Raw genomic sequence first — 27,485 nt, 5'->3', positions numbered from 1 at the left:
ACACAGTCGGAAGTTTGCCTGGAGCGCTTGTCTGTGCCCAAAGAATCTCTGCCGGGAAGCCCAGGGGTTGTGCCTCCAGGCCGGGATAACAAGTGGCCCCGCGGGACCCCACCCGCTTCGCTCCGCTCTGCTCCCGCCCGGGTGGCTGCCTGCGGGGGCCGTAGCCCCCGCCCGGGTGCCCGGCCCGCCGTTTTCGGTTTCCACTTTTCCTTCCCAGGCCTCGCCCACTTCCTTTCCCACCGGTCCCCGCCCGGCCGCCGAGGCCCGGGGTCCCGCACCTCTGCAGGGTCCCATCCGCTCTCCCCCCGGGGGACCCAAAGGAAGAGAATTCCTGTGGGTCCCAGGAGTGCCAAGAGTGCGCAGCGAGACGGGAAATTGCAAAAGTCCTCGGCCCTCTGCCCTCCCCCGCGTCTTTCCCGTAATTCCCGCCCCTGGGCGCGCGCCCCGCAGCTGATTCATAGGCCGGGCGCGGGGCCGGCCCTGCACGTCCGCACCCGCGCTCGCCCGGGCCTCGCACCGCGGCTCGGCAGCCCCGCCGCCGACGACTCGGCCCGGCTCGCGGAGCCCTCGGCCCGCGGGGTGAGTACCCGACCGCGCGCCCCGCTCGCCTCGGCGCGCGCCGCCTCCCTACGTGGATTCTCCGCCGGCCCTTGCCGTCTGGACGCGGCCCGGAGTTCAGCCCCCTGCTCTCCTGCTCGGTGCCCCGAAGCCTCGCGTTTGCTTGGGCTGGGGGGTTCGCTCTGCCCCGAGAAGGCGTTTCGAGGGTTCCTCGCCGGTGACCCGCGCCCGGGTGCATAACTACTCGTTCTTGCCAGAGCGCACGCCGCTGAGGTCGCCACGACAGTGCCCACCCTGCGTTTACGGTCCCCATCCCACCGCGTCCTTCGCAAGGCAGTCGGGGGATATTTGTGAGATTAAAATTCCCATTTGACCCACTTTTGCCTAGTTCCCAGCACCCCAAAGTTAACTGGGCGTTAATTGCGGTCTCCAGCCTTCCCTCACGCTCCTTTAATGCCTACCTGACGGTCATACCTCTCTCGGTCGGCGACCTCCCTCCGCCTCCCTCTACGCCTGGAAGCGAGAGGCGCTCGCACGCAGGTGCAGCCGAGAAAATTCATGGGGATGCGGTGGTGTCTGGGGTAGACGCCAAGCGAATGGAAGGAGCACCGAGTTGGCTGGTTGGGCGATGGAAGCCTTGTATTTGTAACCGCGCCGCCTCTGACCCTTTTACAGACAGCCCTTTCCTAGGCAAAAAGCACGGAGGGGTTCAGTAACTTGTCCAAGACCATAGAGCTGGCATCGGTGGCGGTGACGTCGCGGAATACTGAGAGCCCTTTCTTGACAGCCTTTGGCCCGCTTGTGCCTCCATCCGGCCTGCCTGCCTGTCCTGTGGCTGGAGGCACAGTATTCAGTGCCACGGGGCGAGGGTGCCTGGTAACTGACAAGCTTGAAGACTCTGAACAAGTTTAATCTCCAACTCAAGAGGGATCAGTGTAGTCAGAGGCTATGACAGAACTGAATGCCGTGTATTTAATTTGAGCTAGAAGGAAAGAGGAGAAGGCAATGGCGTCCCACTCCAGTTCTCTCGCCTGGAAAATCCCATGGACGGAGGAGCCTGGTGGGCTGCAGTCCATGGGGTCGCTGAGAGTTGGACACGACTCAGTGACTTCACTTTCACTTTTCACTTTCATGCATTGGAGAAGGAAATGGCAACCCACTCCAGTGTTCTTGCCTAGAGAATCCCAGGGACAGGGGAGCCTGGTGGGCTGCCGTCTATGGGGTCACACAGAGTCGGACAGGACTGAAGCGACTTAGCAGCAGCAGCAGCAGAAGGAAAGAAGCTGTGGGTCTTATTCTCAAGTCTAAACTGACTTTAGGACGTGGGTCAGGTTAATTTATGGCCTTAGCCTCTGTTTCCTCCTCTACGAAATAACTGTTCGCACTAACTATGGGTCAGGCACTAAGTACTGTACATATACGAGAATGATTTAAGCTTCACCACTGAGGTGGGTAACGGTTTTCCCATTCTGATTTTATCAGTGAGAAAATTGAGGCCCAGAGAAGTTAAGCAACTTGTCTGTGGTTACACAGCTAGCAAGTGACAGAATCAGGATTTGGCTTTGGAGGCTGCCTGTAACCACTGTCTGTGTCTCAAAACTTTAGGACCCTTTGTGGAATGCCCCCCGCCTGCCCCGCCATGTATCAGTTCAGTTCAGTTGCTCAGTCGTGTCCAACTCTTTGCGGCCCCATGAATCGCAGCATGCCAGGCCTCCCTGTCCATCACCATCTCCCGGAGTTCACTCAGACTCACATCCATGGAGTCTGTGATGCCATCCAGCCATCTCATCCTCGGTCATCCCCTTCTCCTCCTGCCCCCAATCCCTCCCAGCATCAGGGTCTTTTCCAATGAGTACGGTGCTTCATTATTGTAGCACTCTTTCCTGAGAGTGCTTTGCCTCTCTCCTGAGCTGCTTTAATCTGCACTCAGAGACCCTTGAATCTGAAGAGCACCAAATAGTCATAGTGGCCAGGGGTTTCCAGACTTAGCTGTGCCTCAGAATTATTCTTGGAGTTTTTAAAAGCACTGGACACCAGCCTCAGTTACCTACTCAGAATCTTCAAGGGCATGCTGAGTTTGGCACCTCCGCTAATAGCTTTCAGTATCGTTAGAATGCCTCCAGTGGCAGGGAGCTCACCACCTAACATTTCATTGTTGGATAGGGCTAATTCTCAGCTGTAACTTGCCTCCTTGCAGTACCTGTTCTGCCTCCTGTTGTCTCAGCAGATGTGTCTAAACCTTCTGTATCAACGGCCACCTTGAGAGGAAGCGGCTGTCTTAGGTGTCCAGTGGGGACTGGAGCCACACTGGGGAGAATACTTACTTACACACTGGGTTTTTCCTTCTCCCTCTTTACCTTGAGAGACTGGGAACGCCTGCAGTGGTGCTCAGAGGTGTTCCCAAAGTCTGTGTTGTTTTTTTGTAGCCCATTTGTCCTGAAAAAGGAGCCAAATCAGGAAAACGATCATGGTTCTGAAAGAGGTGGTACTGGGACTTGACAAGAGGAAAGAGTGTGTTTTCCTTGTGGGAATATCGTAGGCTCGAGCAGAAGGAAAGCTGAGCAGGTGTCATCTTGCTCTCTTTACAGGAACACTGGGCCCTAGCCCTGCTTTCTCTGGAGGAAGTCCTCTTTGACTGAACAAAATATATGAAATGGGGAAATAGAAGACAGATAAGAAGTTGTGAGAAGTTCCCTTCCCTCCAAGCAGGATTCCTCATAGTTCTGTAGCACAGATTTCTTTTATAGAAGCGGTGTCCTTGTGTTCACAACCTTCTATTGGTTTTCAGAAGTTATTTACTCTAGTTTATCTGTTTTATTTTTTATGGTTTAAAAATAATACAAATAATAAATGAATATATATATGAAGCATAGGGGAGAAAATGTAGAACTACCTTTGTCACTCCTATTCTTACTCAGAAGAGGGGAATTTCAGGTTCGTACCTATTATTCCAAGACTTTTTTTTTTTGGTATACATTTGCAAATGTATATGAATGTGGTAGTTTAGTCGCTAAGTCGTGTGGACTGTAGCCCACCAGCTCCTCTGTCCATGAGATTGTTCAGACAAGAATACTGGAGTGGGTTGCCATTTCCTTCTCCAATATGTATATATACTATGTTTTAGTAAATGTAAATGAGACCTTACTATCATTGTGCAGCTTACTTTTTCACCCCCAAGTCTTAGACCTCTATCATGTCTGTATGTGCCTCTTTTATTAATGGCTACATTCTAAAGTAATAATATTTATTCTTATTTCTAATTATGTTAGCTAGAGATATTTATTCACCCTTTCCGTTATTGATGGACATAGAAGTTAATTAAAATTATTCAGCATTAGCAACAGTGCTTCAGGGAAAATTGGGCATTCACTTTTGTGCTTAAGCCTGAGTGTAATATCCTAAGAGAGAGATTTGTGAATCAAACAGTTTATCCATTTTTCACTTTGGTAGATAAAACTCTTCAAATTGCACAGCTGACCCACCTCCCTCCTGCCCCCTGCCAGGTACTGTGAATAATTTAAACTCAGCACATGAGAATTTGTTTTCCTCATCCTTCCTAACACTGGGTATTATCTTTTTTTATCTAAATTTTCCTGGTGAATGAGTGAAACTCAGTAAGACATTTTAATTTGCATTTTGCTGATTACTGCTGCAGTTTAATATCTCTAAATGTTTATGGATTGTGTGTTTCTTCTGTGAATTACCTGTGCACATCCTTTGCTCACTTTTCTATAGGGTTGTTTTCTCTTGTTTCTGTTTAATGCAGAGGCTCTACAGGTATTCGGTTTCTTAATCTGTTGTCTCTTACAGAGGATGCAAATATTTCTTCTAGTGTAAAGCTTTTCCCAATTTTTTTTTTTATTGTGGTAAAATACATAATATAAAATTTATCATTTTAACCGTTTTGCTCAGTCCTGTCCAACTCTTAGCGACCCCATGGACTGCAGCCTTCCAGGCTCCTCCATCCATGGGATTTTCCAGGCAAGAGTACTGGAGTGGGGTGCCATTGCCTTCTCTGTTTTAAGTATACAGGTCTGTGTTATTAAGGACATGTATATTATTATGCAAACATTACCACCATCCGTCTCCAGAACTCTTCATCTTGCAAAACTGAAATGTTGTACCCATCAAATGATAACTCCCCATTCTCTCCCTAGCCCCTCACAACCATAATTCTATGTTCTGTCTCTATGAATACTCCAGGTACCTCATAAAAATGGAGGAGTCATATAATCTTTGCATTTTTGTAACTGGCTTATTTCACTTAGCAAAGGGTCCTCAAGGCTCATCCCTGTTGTAGAACATATCAGAATTTCCTTCTGTTTTAAGGCTGAATAATATTCTATTGTTTGTATATACCACACTTTGCTTATTCGTTCATAATGCTTTTATTTTTAAATATCTTTTGCTGCACAGAAAAGTTTTCTTTATTTGTTTTTAAATGTATTTATTTTATTTTTGTCCATGCTGGGTCTACGTTGCTGCGAGGGCTTTTCTTGAGTTGTGGTGAGTGGGGGCCACTCTTCCATATGTATGCCGGCTCTTCCTTGTGGGGGCTTATCTTCTTGCAGAGCACGGGCTTCAGTAGTTGCAGCTCGTGGGCTCTGGAACACAGGCTCAGTAGTTGTGATACATGGGCTTAATTGCTTCGTTGCATGTGGACTCTTTCCAGACCAGGAATGGAACCAGTGTCCTCTGCATTAGCACGTGGACTCCCATCCACTGTACCACTAGGAAAATCCTGCAAGGAAGTTTTAGATGTTTGTGTAATTGACTGCAATCTAATCACTTACGTGCTTTGTCTAGGTTAGAAAGAACTTTTTCACCTGAAAATTATTTCTAAGCTTTTATTTTTCTAATAATTTTATTGCTTTGGTTTTATATTTAGCTTTTCAAAATACCAGATTTTTGTATAAGATGAAAGGCAAAATGCCACAACTTTTTCCTTAAGTTTTAAGCAGTTGATCCAGTGAGGCTCTGAGTGCTCACTTCTGTCTGATTCTTTCACGATCCCACAGACTGTAGCGTGCCAGACTCCTCTGTCCATGGACTTTTCCAGGCAAGAATACTGGAGTGGTTGTCATTTCCTCTCCAGGGGATCTTCCAAACCCAGGGATTGAAACCACATTTCTTGCATCCCCTGCATTTACAAGCAGATTGCTTACTGCTGTACCACGAGGCCTGGGAAGATATAGTTGATTCAGTATGGTTTGTTTATAATCATACTTTTTTCCAACTCGTTTGAATTCTATTATTTATAGCAAAATAAATTCCTGTTTATATAAGGACCTGTTTGAGGATTCTGTCTTATTTCATTGAACTATTTTTGTCTCTTCTTCTGCCAGTTTCACTCATATCACTGAATCACTTCTGCTATAACTTCAGTTCAGTTCAGTCGCTCAGTTGTGTGCAACTCTGTGACCCCACGGACTGCAGCATGCCAGGCTTCCCTGTTCATCACCAGCTCCTGGAGCTTGAGCAAACTCATGTCCATAGAGTCCATGATAGTATCCAGCCATCCCATCCTCTGTCGTCCCTTTCTCCTCCCACCTTCAATCTTTCCCAGCATCAGAGTCTTTTCCAATGAGTCAGGTCTTCGCATCAGGTGGCCAGAGTGTTGGAGTTTCAGCTTCAGCATCAGTCCTTCCAATGAATATTCAGGATTGATTTCTTTTAGGATTGACCAGTTTGATCTCCTTGCAGCCCAAGGGAGTCTCAAGAGTCTTCTCCAACACCGCAGTTCAAAATCATCAATTCTTCAGCACTCAGCTTTCTTTATATTCCAACTCTCACATCCATGCATGACTACTGGAAAAACCATAGGTTTGACTAGATGGACCTTTGTTGGGAAAGTAATGTCTCTGCTTTTTAATATGTCATAGCTTTTAATATGGTCATAGCTTTTCTTCCAAGGAGCAAGCGTCTTTTAATTTCGTGGCTGCAGTCATCATCTGCAGTGATTTTGGAGCCCAAGAAAAGAAAGTTTGTCACTGTTTCCGTTGTTTCCCCATCTATTTGCCATGAAGTAATGGGACCAGATGCCATGATCTTAGTTTTTTGAATGTTGAATTTCAAGCCAGCTTTTTCACTCTCCTCTTTCACTTTCATCAAGAGGCTCTTTAGTTCCTCTTCGCTTTCTGCCATTATGGTGGTGTCATCAGCATATCTGAGGTTTTTGATATTTCTCCTGGCAATCTTGATTCTAGCTTGTGCTTCATCCAACCTGGAATTTCATATGATGTACTTTGCATATAAATTAAATAAGCAAGGTGACAGTATACAGGCTTGATGTACTCCTTTCCCAATTTTAAACCAGTCCATTTTTCCATGTCCAGTTCTAACTGTTGCTTCTCACCCTGCATAAAGGTTTCTCAGGAGGCAGGTAAGGTAGTCTGGTATTCCCATCTCTTTAAGAATTTTCCAGAATTTGTTGTGAAGTTGAAGGCTTTAACATGGTCAGTGAAGCAGAAGTAGATGTTTTTCTGGAACTCTTTTGCTTTTTCTATGATCCGGTGGATCTTGGCAATTTGACTTATGGTTCCTCTGCCTTTTCCAAATCCAGCTTGTACATTTGAAAGTTCTTGGTTCATGTACTGTGGCAGCCTAACTTGAAGGATTTTGAACATGACCTTGCTGGCATGTGGAATGAGCACAATTGTATGGTAGTTTGAACATTCTTTGGGATTGCACTTCTTTGAGACTGGAATGTAAACTAACCTTTTCCAGTCCTGTGGCCCCTACTGAGTTTGCTGGCATATTGAGTACAACACATTTGCAGCATCATCTTTTTGGATTTGAGATAGCTCAGCTCGAATTTTGTCATTTCCACTAGCTTTGTTCGTAGTAATGCTTCCCAAGACCCGCTTGGCTTCACACTCGTGATGTCTGGCTCTCGGTGAATGACCGCACTAGCGTGGTTATCCAGGTCACTAAGACTGTTTTTGCGTAGTTCTTCTGTGTATTCTTGCACCTCTTTTTAATCTCTTGTGCTTCTGTTAGGTTGGCCTACTGTTTCTGTTCTTTATTGCGCCCATCTTTGCATAAAGTGTTCCCTTGGTACCTGTAATTTTCTTGAAGAGATCTCTAGTGTTTCCCATTCTGTTGTTTTCCTCTTATTTCTTTGCCTTGTTCACTTAAGAAGGCTTTATCTCCCCTTGCTATTTTCTGGAACTCTGCATTCAGACGTGTGTATCTTTCCCTTTCTCCTTTGCCTTTCACTTCTCTTCATTTCTCAGCTGTTTGTTAGGCCTCCTCAGACAATCATTTTGCCTTCTTGCATTTCTTTTTCTTGGGGATGGTTTTGGTCACTGCCTCAATGAGTAGCAGTGCTTACTTTTTCAAACTCTTACCAATGCTAAGTATTAAGTCTTTTAAGTCAGCTTTGCCAGTTGGACAACACACAGACATACACACAGATATAAACAATTGCAGCTTTAATTTGCATGTATTTAATTATTAATGACAGTGTCTAGTTTTCTGTTTTTATTTTTGGTTATTAATATTTCTTTCTCTTTTATAAATCACATAATCATGTCATTTATCAGTTTTTCTTTGGAGTTTCTTATCTTTTTCTTATTGATTTCTAAGAACTTTATATATATTAGGGACATAACCCTGTGACATGAATATTGAAACTATTGTTCCCAGTTTGGTTTTAGACCTATTCTATGTCTAAAATATTTTCAGTGTTCATTTGATTGTTGTAGCAGTCTTTACTTTTGCTCCTGGTTTCATGTCATGCTTGGCAGATTATGCAAATATTCACCTATGTATTACTCAAGTAATTTTTCTTCCATTTTTGCTGAGACATAATTAAACACTTTATAAGTGTAGAGTATATGATAATGATTTTACTTACATGCATCATGAAATGTTTATCACAGTAAGTTCAGTGAATATCCATTATCTCATATAGTACAAAATTAAAGAAATAGAAAAAATTTTTCCTTGTGATGAAAACTCTTAGGATTTTCCTCTTTTAACAATTCTCATGTATAACATGAAACACTGTTAATGATCTTTATCATGCTTGTATTTATTTATCTTATACATAAATACATCCCATGTATTTATTTATCTTATAACTGGAAGTTTGTACCTTTTGACTGCATTACCCAGTTCTCCCTACCCCTACCTTCTGCCTCTGATAACCACAAAATCTGATATTTTTTTCATAATAGTTTGTTTGTGAAGTGTAATCAGCGTTCCGCACTATGTTAGTTCCTGGTATGCAACATGGTTATTCAGTATTTCAATACATTTCTAAATGATCACCATGATTAAACCTAGTCATCTGTCACCAAAGATATTACATTGTTATTGACTATATTCACCGCACTGTCCATTTCATGTCTGTGGCTCATTTATTTTGTAACAGGAAGCTTGTGTGTCTGAATTTCCCTCATCCATTTCCCTCCTCTTCTCCCCGCTTCCCTCAGGTGACCGCCTGTTTGGTTTCTGTATCTGTGACTTTGTTTCTGTTTATAAATTACCTATGTTCATTTTTTAGATTCCACATACAAGTAAAATCATATAGTATTTGTCTTTCTCTGACTTGTTTCGCTTATAATAATCTGTAGCTCCATTCCTGTTATTGCAGATTCCGAGATGGAGTTCTTTTCTCTGGCTGAGTAGTATTCCATTATGTGTACATGCCACATCTCCTTATTACGTTTATCTATTGATGAGCGTTTAGGTTGCTCCCATGGCTTGACTAGTATAAATAGTGCTGCAATGAACTAGGGGTACTTATATCTTTTCAAATTAGTATTTTTGTTTCCTTCAGATAAATACTCAGAAATGAATTTGCTTCTTCATAGCAGGCTTCCCTGATAGCTCAGATGGTAAAGAATCTGCCTGCAATTCAGGAGACCCAGGTCTGATCCCTGGGTGAGGAAGATCCCCTGGAGAAGGGCATGGAAACCCACTCCATTATTCTTGCCTGGAGAATCCCAGGGACAGAGGAGCCTGGTGGGCTACAGTCCATGAGGTTGCAAAAGCTTGGACAAGGCTGAGCAACTAACACTTTCACTTTCATGGTAGTTCTAATTTTTAATTTTTAGACTAACCGCCAAGCTCTTTTCTATAGTGGCTGCACCAATTTACATTCCCATCAACAATTCAAGAGAATATGTATACTTATGAATGATTCACTTTATTGTTGGGCAGAAACCAATGCAACATTGTAATCAAGTATCCTCTAATTAAAGCTAAAATTTAAAAAAAAAATGCAAGAAGTTTCCTTTTCTCCACATTCTCATCAGCATTTACGTTCTTACAGTTGTGAGGTGATATCTCCTTGTAATTTTGATTTGTATTTCGCTGATGTTTAGTGATGTTGATCATCTTTTTCTGTGCCTGTTGGCCATCTGTATGTCTTTGGAAAAATGTCCACTTAGGCTCTCCACTCATTTTTTAATTGTGTGTTTTTTTTTTTCTTTTGATGTTGAATTGTATGGGTTCTCTGTTTATTCTAGTAAATTTAATGGTCTTGCATTTTTATCTTTGTTCATCTGGATTTTATTTTGTTGAAGGAAATGAAGCTGTACCAATAATGATCAAACCAACATTAATTGGGCTTACTATCTGTATGATCTCATAATCTGATATGATCCTCATGGCAATCCTATGAGGTAGGTTATTTAATCTTATTTCATAGAAAAGAAAATGAAAGCCCAGGTGATTTAAGTAACTTGCCCATCATCATACAGTTAGTAAGTGCCAAAAGGGGGATTGACTCTAAATAGTCTATGTCAGAGTACCTGTACGTAACTCTTACAGCTTCCTTTTCCCACACATGTCTGGGTTAGTACCATTTGGGGGAATAATGTATTTTTTCAAATGAAGTATCACCTTTGGCATTTACCAAATGCTTGCATATTCTTTGGGTCCAGGTTTTGCAGTTCTTTGACTTCACGTACAACAGAGACTCACCTTTACTCCTAGCTGGAATCACAACTAAATGTTGCTTTTAAAAAGCAAATGAGCAGTGTGTGAGTCAGTTGAGCCTCATAACTGAGGACTGATCTTACAAAACTGGTAGAAACACTTACCTGGGTAGTGTTGCTGGTGCTTTTACTGGTGCTTTTATTATACATGTAGTATTTATACTGGGTAGGTTTCGAGAGCAAGGGAGAAGCGCCTGAACCCTGGGCATACCTCTGGAGGAGGAAGGGATGGTGAAATTGGAGTGAAATTACCCTGTCGGTTACCAGCCCTACACTGCAACAGTGGAGGCCCTTGCAAAGGCAGAGTGTTACTCGCTCAGTCGTGTCCGACTCTTCACAACCCCATGGACTTTAGTCCTCCAGGTTCCTCTATTCATGGGATTCTCCAGGCAAGAATACTGGAGTGGGTTGCCATTCCCTTCTCCAGGGGATCTTCCCGACCCGGGGATTGAACCTAGGTCTCCTGCATTACAGGCAGATTCTATACCTTCTGAGCCACCAGGGAAGTCCATTCAAAGGCAGGGCTCTTTTAAAAGCTTTAAGAAGAATTAGACCTGGCAAATGTGGGGTTTCTCTAAGAAGTGAGCAACTGTTTGTACTGCCATGTAGGACTCTTCCATAAGGTACACACACTGGGCACATATCCTGTTTCAACAGCTTCTTTCTTTAAAATAGTATTTGCATATAACATCATCAGGGCATCGAGCCAGTTTTGAAGAGGTTGGCAACACACCCATGTTCTTGGGAAGCAAGTGACTGATTAAACTGCTTCTCATGGGGATTATTTGCAGTGGGGAAACTTCCCAGGAATAAATACTTCAGTAATGACTGAATAAGAAGCACTGATGAAGAGAGACAGATTTTTCAAAATCCGTGCTTTTACTACACATGTAGTATTTATACTGAGGGATGTTCAAAGGCCATCTTCTTTTTGCAAAGAGACAAGATTTGAATGAGAAGTTCTACAAAAAAGTGGGTGATTTTTCTTTTCTTTCCTCCCATTTTCCCCCCAGAGAAGGAATGTCAGTGAAAGACATGTATGAATTAGGCAACATTTGACAACAGAAAATGTAGACAGGCCTGAAAAGGAATCTCTTTTAATTAAAATTTAACACAAAGAAGAAAGAATGCAAGAAAATTGGCACAAGTTTTTACTCATTAAATGGATATTGACTGGATAGCAACTATATTCTGGAACTGTGCTAGACAGTGGGGAATAAGATCCAAGCCTGTCCTCAGGCACTCATAGTCTGGGTGGGAATAATGGATATCTGAAAAATAGAAATAAAGAAAAGATTTGGTCTATATCCATTAATCCTATAGTCCTAATGACAGGTACAAACTATACACTACAAACTTATCTACATAAAATAGATAAGCAACAAAGAATTACTGTGTAGCACAGAGAACTATATTCAATACCTTATAATAATCTATAATGGAAAATAATTTGACTATATACGTGTGTGTGTGTAGCCAAATTGCCTGCTATATACCTGAAACTTATATTTCCATTTTAAAACACTAGGATTTAAAAAAAAAGAGAGAGAGAAATAACATATTGCTGATGGGGAGGAGAAGGGACAGTTAGGGAGCTGGGGATGGACATGTAGACACTGCTACATTTAAGATGGACAACCAACAAGGACCTACCATAATAGTACAGGAAACTGCTCAATGTTAGGTGGCAGCCTGGATAGGAGGGGAATTTAAGGGAGAATGGATACACGTACATGTATGGCTGAGTCCCTTCCTGTTCACCTGAAGCTGTCAAAACAGTGTTGATTGCCTATACCCCAATATAAAATTAAAAAGTTTTTTAAAAGAGAGAGAGAACAGATTTGAATAAGGACAAAGTCATGCAGTTGAGGCAGAAAAGTATTTTTCCTGTGTGAATTCTACCACCTCATACATCCCAGACTTCCTTTTCTCATTGCAAATTGGATGCAGCCTTGCTCCTCCCTCACAGCTGTAGAGAGAGAAAGCCTGTTGAATGAATGGGAGGACTGGGGAATTAAGCAGAGCTTTGGAGGAAAAACCAAGCCCTGAGTGCCCATTGGGGGAACGTGCCAAGCGGCCGGCTGATGCCGGACACGCCAGCCCTCATCCTTGAGGTGATGTAGGAGAGCCTAGCCTGGTCCCAGGTTTTTGTTTGGATCTGGTCAGGGGGCATGGTACACAGTGTGAAGTGCCCCAGAACTACATGCTCGGACCTCTTTCTCTTTTCTGTCTGTTCTCTTGGAGATCATCCAGGCCTGTGGCTTTATACGTGTGCACTGAAAACCCCTGGGTTTGTCCCCCTGAGCCAGCACCCCTTCCATGGACTCCACACTGTGTAGCTAGCTGGCTACTTGACATCTCATTTGAATATCAAGTAAGCATCTCAAGTTAAGATGTCACAAATTCAGTCCTTGATACAGCCAACTAAATCATTCTTGTGCTTCTCCATTAATGGTGATTCCATTTTCCAGGCACGCAGTCCAGAATTCTGAGAGCCATCCGTGATGTCTCAGTTTGTCAACGCCCCACACGTTCTGCCAGCCCTGTCTGTAAATCTCTCCCAAATTTCATCACCCTTCCCACTGCTGCTGCCGTCCCTCCACCCCTGGGGTCTAAGCCAGCATCAGTCTCCCATGTACCACAGCCTGAGCTTGCTCCTGCCACTCTTGCCCCGTTCAGTCTCTTCTCATTAAGGGTCCTTCCTATGCAAGACCATGTTACTCCTTTGTTTAAAACTCACCAGCAGCTCCCATCTCACTGCGAGCAGAACCCAAAGCTTCTAAAGTGTTTTCCCTGCCTGCTCTCCCTTTCTGTGTGCTGTCGGATTTCTCCTGTCACTCACCTCCTTGCCCCCTCCAAGCCCCGGCTCTGTGTCGTGTCTTGAATATGCCCAGCGCTCAGCACCTCAGGATGTTTGCACAGCTCACCCTCACCTCCAGCCTTTTCACTCTGTTGTGGGGGTCTCACAGGGCAGCAGCTGATGCACTCAGAATTGGATCACCCGAGGAAGACTGACGTAGAAGGGGTGGAGGGGAACCACGTGGGCTGTGCGTCCAGTCACCTGGGGCCTTGGATAAGAGTTCCTGGTGTCTGAGTTTTTCCCACAGTGTCAGGCTCTGTGCCTGCAGGAAACCTGTTCACAGGGCATTTCCCAGAGGGGGCTCCACAGCAGGGAGGAGTGCCTCAGGGCTCCCTGGAAGGTTCTTCCTCATGACTCTTGTTCGGCAGGTTTCGATAAATGTTACTGATTTTACCGGAAGATTTTCAGACAACAGCTAGAACTCCTAGTCCTTCTCCAAAACGTCCTGAGTGGTCTGGAGCCTGCAGTATCTGGATGGTGGCTGCCTAGTCACAACACTGGACAAAACCACTTTGCTGTGTGCAGGCGGTGACCACTGGGTCACAGCTGCTGCCTGTCCAGTGGGTTGTAAAACCATGCCTGTGAAAACTGATGAAAAGAAAGCCAGGACATTCGATGGCAGCTGAAGCTGAGGTCCCCAGCTTCACAACCAGCCATGTGTGAGATGGTGGGAAAGGGCAGGGCTTCAGACAGGACTGTCCTGCTGATTCTACCCAGACCACAGACATACGTCCTTTGTAAATTACCATACCTTCAATTCTGTTATATGACAGCTTGTGTTCTTTAGTTTCTGGTTACGCTTAACTGGTAGGTGGCCTCTGACTCCTAGTTTTAAGTTTCTTTGCCCCATGACTTGTTTAATTTTTGTGACTTGGTAAATATTTGATTTACTGAGACTCCACCTTTTAAGAAGCATCTTAAATAGCCCTTTCATGCGGGGGACACAAGGCAGCATGCGTCCTACCCCTGGAATTACCTGCTTTTGAATTGAGGAGATGAGTGAGGAAACAGCAACCCACTCCAGTATTCTTGCCTGGAGAATCCCGTGGACAGAAGAGCCTGGCGAGCTACAGTTCATAGGGTTGCAAAAAGTGGGACACAGTTGAAGCAACTTAGCAAGCACGCTCTTCTCACGGTGGTGGGTCCTTGTGTTCCTTGTGTGACATAGCATGCTAGGAGGATGGGACCCTGTGCTGTAGACCAGGATTGGGTGGATATTTAAATGCACAGTGAGTGTCAAAACCCCACTGTGGCATTTTCCTTTGCCTTCACTTTGGTTTTCAGCAGAAACTCAGTCTTCCTCCCGGCTTTGATACTCAGTTGTAGTAGGAACCCATCTGAAGTTGTCTGTAGAGATTTCAGCAGGGTGTGAATGACCTGTTGTCAGAAGTTGAAGTAGCAGAAAGTGGTGCTTAAAGGATCAGGAAGAAAAGCTGTCGTTTGCAGACTTTTGCTCCTGGGTAAGCAGATCTGACCACTCGGGAGTAATTGACTGGTTGGGTTTACCCTCTTCCTGTCTTCACTGTTGTTGCAATTTCTTGTAAAATGCTGTTTGAAGAAAACAAATGGATAGTGTGGGCAGTGAAAATGGATGATCTGGTTCACAGAACATCTAGCTTTTGATGACCCTAAGCAGACTAGATGGAGGTAAAAGTTGACTTTGAATTTTTCTTTGCTTCTCTCTGCGATGAGTCAGAGTTTGCAGTAGAAAAGTGAAATTCAGTACTTCCCCTGACTAACTTTATTATTAAGTGAAGAACATATTAGCCTTCTTGAGACCATCCAGCTTATTCGTTGTGCCCTCACATTGTACAACGGTCAGAGGACCTGATGAATCAGCAGAGCTCTTTTGGCCTGTAGTTCATAACCCTCTTGGAAGGCAAGAGCACCGGAAGTTCTCTTGAAAAAGAACAATGCCACTCTGCCTGTCCCCTTCAGAGACATGTGTGCGTTTCTCTCAGGTGACGTTTTAAGGAGAGAGACAGGAAAGAGGGGAGATGACTCCCCTGCAAGGAATCAATTCGAATGGAGCTCTTCTGAGAGTGTGGCTGGGTTTTTGTGCTTTATCTTTCTTCACCAAACTTTGCCTGGTGTGAAGAGATTGGTGACTCCTTACCTGTTGTCACACAGCCTCAGCGTCCCATCTGGGAAAGCTGCCCTGGGCTGGGGCGTGACCTGCTGCTTTCTGACCTCGGCTGGCTGGGCTGGAGCAGCGCAGGTGACTCACCTCTGCCTCCTGTGTTACTCATCCTCCTTTTGGGTCCAATAGAATAGCCCAGAAATGTAATTTTTACGCCAGAGGCGGAAACACAAAACAGCAAGAGGAAATACATAAGGTCTTTTGAGGCCTAGGCTCCAAGAGGACACACTGTCACTTCTGCCTCATTTATGAGCCAGAGCAAGTCAGATGCAGCAGGAAAATCAGCTCATCGTGGGGTGGGGGTGGAAGAGGACTCCAAATTCACAGTGACAAGGGGTGTGGATATAAGGAGGAGAGGAGAGTGGGAGCCCTTCTAAAATTTACCTATTTGTTTTTATTTATGTGGCTGCATCGGAACTTCCTTGCAAAATGAATGATCTTTGGTTGCGGTGCGAGGGCTTAGTTGCCCCACCTCATGTGGGATCTTAGTTCCCCAGACAAAGATTCTAACCCTCATCCCCTACTTTGGAAGGTGGATTCTTAACCACGGGACCACCAGGAAAGTCCCAGAATGGAAGCCTTTAATGTCATTATCTTCCACAATAGGTTCAAAGAAACCTGCTCACATCTAAAATTAAATTTCTCTTCTTTGTAATTTATCTTTTTCAGGAGACGAGGCCCTATGGCTCTCTTTGCAGTCTTGCAGACAACATTCCTCTTGGCATTGCTGCCCTTGAGAACTTACCAAAGTGAAGGTAAGAAGTGGAAAGAACAATAAAGAAAAAAAATCACATAGGAAAAAAAAAAACAACAACAAGGTAATTGGTGCTTTGGAGAAAAATGAACAGGTTATTTTTATTTGGGAATTACCGGGAATTGGTGAGTAGCAGTGAGTGATTTAGTCTCCACCTTCCTGATCTTAATGGCTCATTTTAGTAAGTTACACCTTAACCCTGATTTCTTGGCCAATGGAAACTTGTCAGCAGACTTAATCCCTCAGCATTTCATGATCAATATATGATCCATGGCCATTGGCAGAGGAGTTCTTTCTGTGCTTGGTGTGTAGAAATGGGTTATGTGATCAGAGTTAGAACAAGTTGGAATGTCCTAATTCATTGAGAGGCCGTTGCCACCACGGTAATATGCTAAGTGCTGAAATGCTGTTTATAGCTAAAGAAATAGTATTTGTCTCTTAGCTACTGCAAGGAGAGCCAACCAGTCCATTCTAAAGGAGATCAGTCCTGGGTGTTCTTTGGAAGGACTGATGCTAAAGCTGAAACTCCAATACTTTGGCCACCTCATGCGAAGAGTTGACTCATTGGAAAAGACTGGTGCTGGGAGGGATTGGGGGCAGGAGGAGAAGGGGACTACAGAGGATAGTTGGATGGCATCACCAGCTCGATGGACGTGAGTTTGGGTAAACTCTGGGAGTTTGTGATGGACAGGGAGGCCTGGCGTGCTGCAATTCATGGGGTCTCAAAGAGTCGGACACGACTGAGTGACTGAACTGACCTGAACTTACCCAGTGAAGGTGCGTGTGTGTATGCTCGGTCACTTCAGTCGTGTCCAACTCTATGTGACCCTAAGGACTATAGCCCACCATTCTCTGCTCTGGAGAATGGGATTTGTTATGTAGTATACTTATTAAAGTATAGTTAATATAAAGTATACATACTATAGTATGTGTAGTATAAGTATAAATGTAAATATATACACTTATGTTATATATAATACATATTTATACTACACATACTATAGTATGTATACTTTATATTAAGTATAAATAGAAATATAAATACTTATGTTGTATATAATACATATATATTTATACTACACATACTATAGTATGTATTCTTTATATTAACTGTACTTTAATAAGTATACTACATAACAAATCCCATTCTCCAGAGCAGAGAATGGTGGGCTATAGTCCTTAGGGTCACATAGAGTTGGATACGACTGAAGTGACCGAGCATACACACACACACCTTTACTGGGTAAGTTCAGGTCAGTTCACATGTATTATATATAACATAAGTGTACATGGACTTCCCTGGTGGCTCAGAGGTTAAAGCGTCTGCCTCCAATGCGGGAGACCTGGGTTTGATCCCTGGGTCGGGAAGATCCCTTGGAGAAGGAAATGGCAACCCACTCCAGTATTCTTGCCTGGAGAATCCCATGGATGGAGGAGCCTGGTAGGCTACAGTCCATGGGGTCGCAAAGAGTTGGACATGAATGAGCAACTTCACCTCACCTCACCTCACCTAAGTGTATATGCTAGGAAATAATACTATATATACTTATTAAAGTACATATACGTTAATAAGTTTACTTTAGCATATATATATTAAAATAATACAATATATGATGAGAGTTTTTACCTTTAATGTTAGTTTTTCTAGAAATAACATCATATTTTATGGCTGCAAGCTCTCCCATCTTACAAATGGGCCACAATTTGTTTCCTTAAGTGTGTTGGAACCAGATGGAGAAACTGTTGGGGAAAGTAGGAGAGCCTTTGACTAAGTCTATAGCTATCTGGTTCTAAGCCCGCTTTTTTTGGCCATACTGCAATACTGTGTTGTCGAGAGCTAGGCCAAGAGTCCTGTGTCCCGGTTGGGTTCTGTGACCTTGGGAAAGTCACTTCCCTTTTTTCAGCTTCAGTTTATTCCTCTGAAAAACACTGGAACTGGACTGAGTCACCTCCGAGGTCTCTCTGTCTCTCTGACTTTCCCTTGCCATTTCCCACCATTTCCCAAGGATGTCCTAGATTGCTTTCCACTCAGTTATTTCTGAGTGCTGTCTGCCGAGTACCTGAGTCAAGCTCCTCTTTGTCTAAAGCATCACAGAACAGCCTTCTAGAGCTTCCTGAAGCACTGGTGGTATAGGGTAGGTGACTCACTGATTCAGTATTCAGTCACAGAGTGTCTGCACTGGGACAGGGGTGTTACACTCTTGATTTCAGCAAGATGAGTAAGACTTAGTGCCACCTCTGTTCAGCTCACGGTCTGCGGGGAGACAAACACCAAACAGGCTATGAGCGCGTGCTGTGATCAGGGTTCAAAGATGGGGTGGGAAAAGCTGCAATGGGAAGAAGAGACCACCAGGAAGGACGAGTTATTGGTGAGGGGCTGCTGGTCAGGCAGGCACTTGAGATCGTGCTGGTGCTGTGCCGGATCTGTCATTTGAGAGCTGCCGTGGCTAAGACGTTGTGCCAAGTTCTGGGGACTAGAGTTCATTCCAGGATGCATAAGACTCTGCCCTCCCGGAAATGTGAATCTCAAGTGAGACTGACTGAACAGATGACCATACCATACAAGCAGGGTGAAATGAGGGCTAGGAGAGGTGGGCTGATTTTGTGTGCACTCTGCTTCTCTACACAGTTATTAAAAATCCAACCCCCGCCCCCATTCCATAAGGGTTCTGCCTTTTCATTTTCCTAAGTCTCCCTTTAGTTCACTTCCTAAATCTCCCTTTGGTTCACAGATTTAGGGAGAGAATGAATAGCAGCTGTTGCTTTCTGCTGTCTTTAATTAAAAAATTGAGACATTTTATTCACAAAGGAGATAAAACCTCTAATCAAATAATGATAGAGGATGACTGTCCTGTTGGGCTTTGAATGTTCAGGAATCCCAACTTATTTCATTTACCTTTGAATGAATGGAGCATGATAACTAATTCCCTCTGCCCAAACTTGTTAAGAATCAGAATGCCAATTTATTAAGTGGGGAGTGAAACATAGAAATATAACCGGGACTCAGCCTTTTGGTGCAGATCAACTCAGAAGACTAAATTATGCATTCTGAAGTGTCATCTTAGTGAAGTGAACTGGATATCTTAAAGGAATATTTCTCTTAAAATCTAGCATATCATATGGTTTTGAAAATTATACATGTTTTCTGGAGAACATTTGCAAAGTACAGAAAAGCATAAAACAAGAAAATTAACACCAACATGATGTTGTAAGGTGATTATCCTCCAGTTAAAAATTAAAATCACTCAACCTCACCATCCAGAAATGTTGACTGTTAACATTTTAGTTTTAGTTTTCTTTATAGCTTTTTAAAAATAACAGAGGTGCTTTAAAAAATATAAAATGGGGTTATAGTTCAATGTGATTTTTTAAATGTATGAAAAAGTTCAGGAAAAACTTACGATTAAAACTTGGCAGTGGAGTGAGAGTGGAATTGGTAGGGAATTCAATATCTGTATTGGTTGAATATTTTTATCATGATCATGTATATTTTAAAAATAATGTTTATTGATGTGGAATTTATATAACATAAAATTACCAATTTATGATTACAGTGGCATTGAATATGTTCAAAATTTTTTGCATTTACCACTTCTATATAGTTCCAAAATTTTTTTGTTGTCTCCAAAGAAAACACTGTAATCATTAATCAGTTATCCCCATCGCTCCCTCCGTTGGCTCCTGGCAACCTTCAGTCTGCTTTATCTCTCTGTGGATTTAACTGTTCTGAATGTTCCATGTGAACTGAACCATACCATACGAGACTTTTGTATCTGGCTTCTTTTGCTTAGTGTAACGTTTTCAAGGTTCACCTGATTTGTAGCATGTATCAGTACTTCATTCTTTCTTCAGTTCAGTAGCCCAGTTGTGTCCGACTCTTTGTGACCCCGTGGACTGCAGCACGCCAGGCTTCCCTGTCCATCACCAACTCCTGGAGCTTACTCAGACTCACGTCCATCGAGTTGGTGATGCCAACCATCTCATCCTCTGTCATCCCCTTCTCTTCCTGCCTTCAATCTTTCCCAGCATCAGGGTCTTTTCTAATGAGTCCATTCTTCGCATCAGGTGACCAAAGTATTGCAGCTTCGGCTTCAACATCAGTCCTTCCCATGAATATTCAGGACTGGTTTCTTTTAAAACTGATTGGTTTGACCTCCTAGCAGTCCAAGAGACTCTCAAGAGTCTTTTCCAATACCACAGTTCAAAAGCATCAATTTTTTGGTGCTCACCTTTCATTATGGTCCAACTCTTACATCCATACATGACTACTGGAAAAACTATAACTTTGATTATATGGACCTTTGTCGGCAAAGTAATGTTTCTGCTTTTTAATATGCTGTCTAGATTTGTCATAGCTTTTCTTCCAAGAGCAAGTGCCTTTTAATTTCGTGGCTGCAGTTACCATCTGCAGTGATTTTGGAGCCCCCCAAAATAATCTCTCACTCTTTCCATTGTTTCCCCATCTATTTGCCATGAAGTAATGGGACAGGATGTCATGATCTTAGTTTTCTGAATGTTGAGTTTTAAGCCAACTTTTTCACTCTCTCACTTTGATCAAGAGGTTCTTTAGTTCTTCTTGGCTTTCTGCTATAAGGGTGGTATCATCTGCATATCTGAGGTTATTGATATTTCTCCCGGCAATCTTGATTCCAGCTTGTGCCTCTTCCAGCCCAGCGTTTCTCTTGATGTACTCTGCATAGAAGTTAAATAAGCAGGGTGACAGTATACAGCCTTGATGTACCCCTTTCCCGATTTGGAACCAGTCTGTTGTTCCATGTCCAGTTCTAACTGTTGCTTCTTGACCTGAATACAGAGGCAGGTTAGGTGGTCTGGTATTCCCATCTCTTTCAGAATTTTTCACAGTTTGTTGTGATCCACACAGCCACAGTCAAAGGCTTTGGCATAGTCAATAAAGCAAAAGTAGATGTTTTTCTGGAACTCTCTTGCTTTTTCAATGATCCAGTGGATGTTAGCAACTCACTCTCTGGTTCCTCTGTCTTTTCTAAGTCCAGCTTGAACATCTGGAAGTTCACGGTTCATGTACTGTTAAAGCCTGGCTTGGACAATTTTGACCATTACTTTACTAGTGTGTGAGATGAGTGCGATTGTGTGGTAGTTTGAACATTCTTTGGCATTGCCTTTATTTAGGATTAGAATGAAAGCTGACCTTTTCCAGTCCCGTGGCCACTGCTGATTTTTCCAAATTTGCTGGCATATTGAGTGCAGCACTTTTGCAGCATTATCTTTCAGGATTTGAAATAGCTCAACTGGAATTCTATCACCTCCACTAGCTTTGTTTGTAGTGATGCTTCCTAAGGCCCACTTGACTTCACATTCCAGGATGTCTGGCTCTAGGTGAGTGATCACACCATCGTGATTATCTGGGTCATGAAAATATTTTTTGTATAGTTCTTCTGTGTATTCTTGCCACCTCTTCTTAATATCTTCTGCTTCTGTTAGGACCATACCATTTCTGTCCTTTATTGTGCCCATCTTTGCATGAAAATTTCCCTTGGTATCTCTAATTTTCTTGAAGAGATCTCTAGTCTTTCCCATTCTGCTGTTTTCCTGTCTTTCTTTGCATTGATCGCTGAGGAAGGCTTTCTTATCTCTCTTTGCTATTCTTTGGAACTCTGCATTCAGATGGGTATATCTTTCTTTTTCTTCTTTGCCTTTAGCTTCTCTTCTTTTCTCAACTATTTATAAGTCCTCCTCAGACAACCATTTTGCCTTTTTGCATTTCTTTTTCTTGGGGATGGTCTTGATCACTGCCTCCTGTACAGTGTCAGAAATCTCCATCCATAGTTCTTCAGGCACTCTATCATATCTAATCCCTTGAATCTGTCACTTCCACTGTATAATTGTAAGGGGTTTGATTTAGGTTGTACCTAAATGGTCTAGTGATTTTCCCTACTTTCTTCAACTTAAGCCTGAATTTTGCAATAAGGAGTTCATGATCTGAGCCACAGTCAGCTCCTGGTCTTTTTTTGCTGACTGTAGAGGGCTTCTCCATCTTTGGCTGCAAAGAATAGAATCAGTCTGATTTTGGTTTGGACCATCTGGTGATATCCGTGTGTAGAGTCTCCCCTTGTATTTCAGGTTATGCATATACCACAGTATGTTTGTCCATTCATCTGCTGATGGTCATTTGGGTTGTTGTCACCTTTTCACTGTTGTGAATAGTGCTGCTACAAACATTTGTGTATAAATATTTAAGTCTTGCAGTTCTTTAGAATATATACATAGGAGTGAAATTATTGGGTCATATGGTGATTTTAACTTTGTGAGGAACTTTCAAAATGTTTTCTTCAGTTCCAAAGTCTTTTTACACTCCCACCTTGATATACAAAGGTTTTAATTTCTCCACATCCTCACCGATGCTTATTTTCATGTTTTAAATTATAACCCTCCTTGTGAGTATAAGATAGTATCTATGGTTTTGATCTTCATTTCCTTAATGATTAATGATGTTGAAAGTCTTTTCGTGTGCTGATTGGCCATTTGTACATCTTTGGAGAAATGCCTATACAAGTCATTTGTGTTTTTAAAATAGAGTTGTTTGTCTTTTAGCTGTTGAGTTGTCAGAGTTCTTTATAAATTTTGGAAACTAGATGAGTGATTTGCAAAATATTTTCTCCATTTTTAGTTTTTCTTTCCACCCTTTTGACAATGTCCTTAGATGCACAGAAGTTTTTAATTTTGATAAAGTTCCATTTGTCTGTTTTTTTTTTTCTTTTTTGACTCATGCTTTGGCATCATATCTAGGGACCCAATGCCAAATCCAAGGTCATGGGAGTCCAGAGATTCTAATTGGTATCCTAACCATTCCCAGCATCTGATCTATAAAATTCACAAAGGATGGGTATCTTTCTGGGAAAATAGTCGTTGATGGCTAATAACTTGGATTTTATGGCCATTCTTGTTAACTTTGCTTCCATAGAATGAATTTTCTGAAATTATTTTTCTAAATTCTGAGGATAAAACCTTACTTAGATCCTGACACTGTCTATCACGTGGACCATTAACATGGAGAACTTCTTGCTTGTATCCACCAAGAATACTTATCAACTTTTCTGGCTAGGCCCAGAGCCCCATCCTTATCATCTGTATCCTGAACTTGGCAGGACATGATGGGAGCCACACTTCTCAGACATTCTAGTCCATGTGACCTTTGATTGGGCGAGGTGTTCCTGCCTTCACAGTTGGGGAGCAGTGCGATAAAGGCTTGTTATTAAAGAGATCCATTCTTAAGTTCCAGGTCGCTAAGTGTACATTGTTTAAGCTATCGAACTTGAGTTTTCTCATCTATAAAAAATGACTGTCTCAGTTTTACAGTGGGCATTTCATGAGAAAAAATACGCAAAGCACCTAGCACCATGCCTGATAAACTTTATGTGCTCGATCTTATTGTTGCTGTTATTTATTTTTGACTTCCCTGTGATAAAAATACAGGCTTCCCAGGTGACTCAGGGGTAAAGAATCTGCTTGCTAATGCAGGGCATGTGGGTTCCATCCCTGGGTCAGGAAGATCCCCTGGAAGAGGGCATGGCCACCCACTCCAGTATTCTTGCCTGGAGAATCCCGCAGACAGAGGACCTGGAGGGCTACAGCCCATGAGGTCACAAGGAGTTGGATACGACTGAGCAAGCACATGCGCACAGCGTGAGAAAAGCAGCTCATGTAGAAGGACCGTTTGGGAAGGTTTTTTTTCAGTATTAGAGATTCATGCCATTGTTATTCTCAAAAGAGGGTAATCTCTTACCATTTAAACTAGGTGCCGGAGAGTCTCAGATCACTAGGGGGAAATCCCCAAAGAAGCAGAAAAATGAATGCTAAAAAGATACGTGCTCCACCGTGAACCATCAGCTACCAGTTGATTTTGTCAATACACTCTTCATCTATTCAATACCTTTGCACCATTCCCAGTGTACTTTCAGTTAAGTGACTTAAGTGAAGTCGCTCAGTCGTGTCCAACTCTTTGTGACCCCATGGCCTGTAGCCTACCAGGCTCCTCCATCCATGGGATTTTCCAGACAAGGGTACTGGAGTGGGGTGCCATTTCCTTCTCCAGTGCACTTTAGATGGCCTCAAACCAACCAGTGAAGCCGATTGATTCAACAATACATAATTCTTTTTGAATCTGTATGGCATTTCCTCTACTTATGTAAAAAGTGATGTTTTGTTCTTCTCCCAGCATTAGCGGTGATCCCAGTCACTCCATCAGGGCAGATCCTCTCTCTGAGCTGTTTTCCAGCTCACTGACCTCAGCAAATCTGTCCCATGTTTGAGTCTCTCCTCTTTGACAGACTCTATCCCACCATTAAACACTCTAAACTTGCAGTCACTCATTATTTCGTAGAAGTCTCTTGTGTCTCTCCACTAGGTTCCTTCCTTGAGATAGAAACCTTGTCATGATTATCTCATTTCACACTAGGTGACTAATCTCATCCAAAGAGCCCAGTGAATTCTTGCCAGAGGTGTTTTAACTTCAGTGCATTGAGATTTAAGCAATAGCCTCTAGAGATGGGACTTGTTCTCATTTATAGCTGTTTAATAAAGTATGAAATATTTGTTTAGGTTTTTTTGACCGCAAAGCATATAGGATCTTAGCTCCTCAACCAGGGGTTGAACTCACATCCCCTGCACTGGAAGACAAAGTCTTAACCACTAGATTGCCAGGGAAGTCTCGTAAACTGTGAAATAGTTCATAAAATATTCATTTTAGATGTCCAGAACTATGAAATTTATAGCAAAAAGCCCTCTTTTTTTATTCAGCCTCGTTATAAATGTCTAAACTATTTAGATTGTTCAATAAAGGATCCTTTTGTGTAACTGTCAATATATTAATTTGCTGTGTATCATTGAGCAACTTATTTCATTCATCTAGGGCTTAATTTCTTCATCTGCTGAGTGATTTCTAAATTCCCTCCAGCTTTTCAGTGTCTAATTCTAGAGTGTATATGTGAGCAGTGTTTTCCAAAGCTAAACAATGATGATATTGAACAGTTTAATTATCTGTGATTATTCAATCATACGCCTATTAAATGTTACTTCATATCGTGTTTTGGTCTTTCAGTCTTGTCTGAACCTTTACCGTTAACTCCTGAATCACTGAAGGTTTCCATCAATTCTACAAAGCAGTGTTTGCATTTACAATGGACTGTCCACAACCTTGATTATCATCAGGAATTAAAAATGGTTTTTCAGATACAGATCAGTAGATTTAAAGCATCCAGTGTCATCTGGATGGTAAGTATTTTTATTCTTGGCTCAGTATTTTAAAAATCCTTTTCTAACACCATGATTTGTCTTTCATGACATCATCCCCCAAAATCCTAATCTGGAATCATTTTAGCAACTCAGAACAGTTCTAAATAATCGCAGTTCTGTGTTTTTAGTTAAGAAGATCTGGGACAAATTAACATGACAATTTTAGTTTGGTGGGTTGTGCTATAAAAATAGATCATTTTCTCAGTTCTTCTCTGTTCTCTATGAAAGCTGTTGGGGTCTATCCCTGTGAAGACTGGGTTCCAAAAATCCATGATCAACCATTCTATTCCTCTTCCTTCTTCCTTCTCTGCCTACCAAAGATTTTCCTAAATCAGATGTAATAGCTCGGCAGTTCTCATGTCAGTGTGGCTCTCAGGCAGTTTCTTTATTAATACTGTGCTGAAATACAAGGAAGAAAACGTTTTAGCATTTTCTCTTCTACCCAGCAAAGAGGTCCTCCATGGACCTTGTCGGAGAGTAACTTACCGTGTCCTTTGTTTCCTCACATGTGCTTTTTTCTATAGCAAATTAAATTAAGAAAATCCTGAACTCATACTCTTTTTGCCTTTGAATTATTTGGGATTGATGTTCCCTAGTCTGGTTTAAGTCATGGTTATGTCTGTTTTGCTTGATGCTTTCCCATTTGCTGCACTGGGGCACTTTGGTGGTTTCCTTCAATGACCATTTATGGTCCAGGGAGCCCTAGTAATCTATGCCCACATCATGATCATTTATTATCATGGGAGGTTGAGGGACAGTGAAATATCTTCTCACTGTAGGGAAACAGCATTTGCCTAGAGGGAAGTGAAATATGGATATTTTATTGGTGGGGACCTCTATTTGCAAGTGGACAGCTACTGTTCTCTCAGGCAGTGGAGGCATGGATACAGGGACCCAGAGGGTCAGTTCCTTTAGTAAAGCATAAAAGTCACTAACTTTAAAGGTTCCAGTTACTTTAATGATCCATCATCATCACCTTTGAGATCTGAATGAGTGGCCTAAATATCGTTCTGACTATTGATTTAAGGTTGATACCAGGTCTATAATTCTGTCCCTCAAAGGGCAGCTTCCTACCATGAGAGTTATTTGATGTTCCTTTTTTTATTTTTTATTTTTGTAAGGCCAAAAACAGTAGTTTATATGGAGTTTGTTAGGACTACAGGCCAGGAGACACAGATCTGAGAAACAATTACATTGTATTCCCTGGTTTTTAATTTTTTTAAAAAACATTTATTGAGATGTAGTATAATTGCTTTACAATGTTGTATTCGTTTCTGCTGTATAGCAGAGTGAACCAGCTATACATATGCATGTATCTTCTCTTTTTTGGATTCCCTTCCCATTTGGGTCATCAGACAGCACTGAGTAGAATTCCCTGTCCTACAGGTTTTCGTTCACTATGTATTTATATGTAGGATGTATATATGTCAATTCCAATCTCCCAATGCATCCCACCCCCTCTTCCCCCCTTGGTGTCCATACGTTTGTTCTTTCCATCTGTCTCTATTTCTGCTTTGCAAATGGTTCATCTGTACCATTTTTCTAGATTGCATATAACAGTGGCACTTGTATACAGCTATTCCCTCCCCAGCCCTTCCTCCCGTTATCCCTTTCACAGGGATAATTTTTGTATTTTTCATATTTTTTGTATTATTGATGGATACACTTGTTGATTTGGGCCTAGCACAGCATTGAGCAGAGGTCATGTTGAGGCTAAGAATTGCCTTGAAAAGAAATTTGAGTGGAGGGCTGGAGGAATTTGTGGAAGACTAGCACTTAACCCCATTAGTGAAAGTAACATTAACCATAGACCAGGTGGATCCCATTCTTTATTCTTCTAAAAGATGGTTCTTTTTGTTACCATAGTAAAGAAAATAATGGTAGGAAAGCCTAAACTGACAGTTGTTCACATCTGTTTAGACCTTTGATTCAGGTCCTAGTTCTCTTTTCAAGGTA

The 27,485-nt window shown here is 42.4% G+C and overlaps 2 protein-coding genes across 5 annotated transcripts in view; one reads left to right on the top strand and one right to left on the bottom strand.

Moving 5' to 3' along the window:
* LOC138421781 (uncharacterized) overlaps positions 1–1,601 on the bottom strand; it is a 211,368-nt gene extending 209,767 nt beyond the window's left edge. For all 4 annotated transcript variants that reach the window (XR_011249636.1, XR_011249637.1, XR_011249635.1 and 1 more), the window contains exon 1: positions 1,020–1,601. Coding sequence is in view for 1 of the 4 variants with exons in the window: in XM_069556143.1 (XP_069412244.1) it covers positions 1,020–1,118 (99 nt within the window). In the remaining 3 variants the exon portion in view is untranslated. The remainder of the gene's footprint in view (positions 1–1,019) is intronic.
* OSMR (oncostatin M receptor) overlaps positions 246–27,485 on the top strand; it is a 65,717-nt gene continuing 38,477 nt past the window's right edge. Inside the window, exons 1-3 of the mRNA XM_069556142.1 lie at positions 246–579; positions 16,175–16,260; positions 25,336–25,508. Of these exons, the coding sequence (XP_069412243.1) occupies positions 16,188–16,260; positions 25,336–25,508 (246 nt within the window). The 5' untranslated portion in view covers positions 246–579; positions 16,175–16,187. The remainder of the gene's footprint in view (positions 580–16,174; positions 16,261–25,335; positions 25,509–27,485) is intronic.

The sequence above is a fragment of the Ovis canadensis genome, chromosome 16 (genome assembly GCF_042477335.2).
Source record: "Ovis canadensis isolate MfBH-ARS-UI-01 breed Bighorn chromosome 16, ARS-UI_OviCan_v2, whole genome shotgun sequence".
Classification (NCBI taxonomy): Eukaryota; Metazoa; Chordata; class Mammalia; order Artiodactyla; family Bovidae; genus Ovis; species Ovis canadensis.
This window is presented reverse-complemented; position numbering and strand designations above follow the sequence as displayed.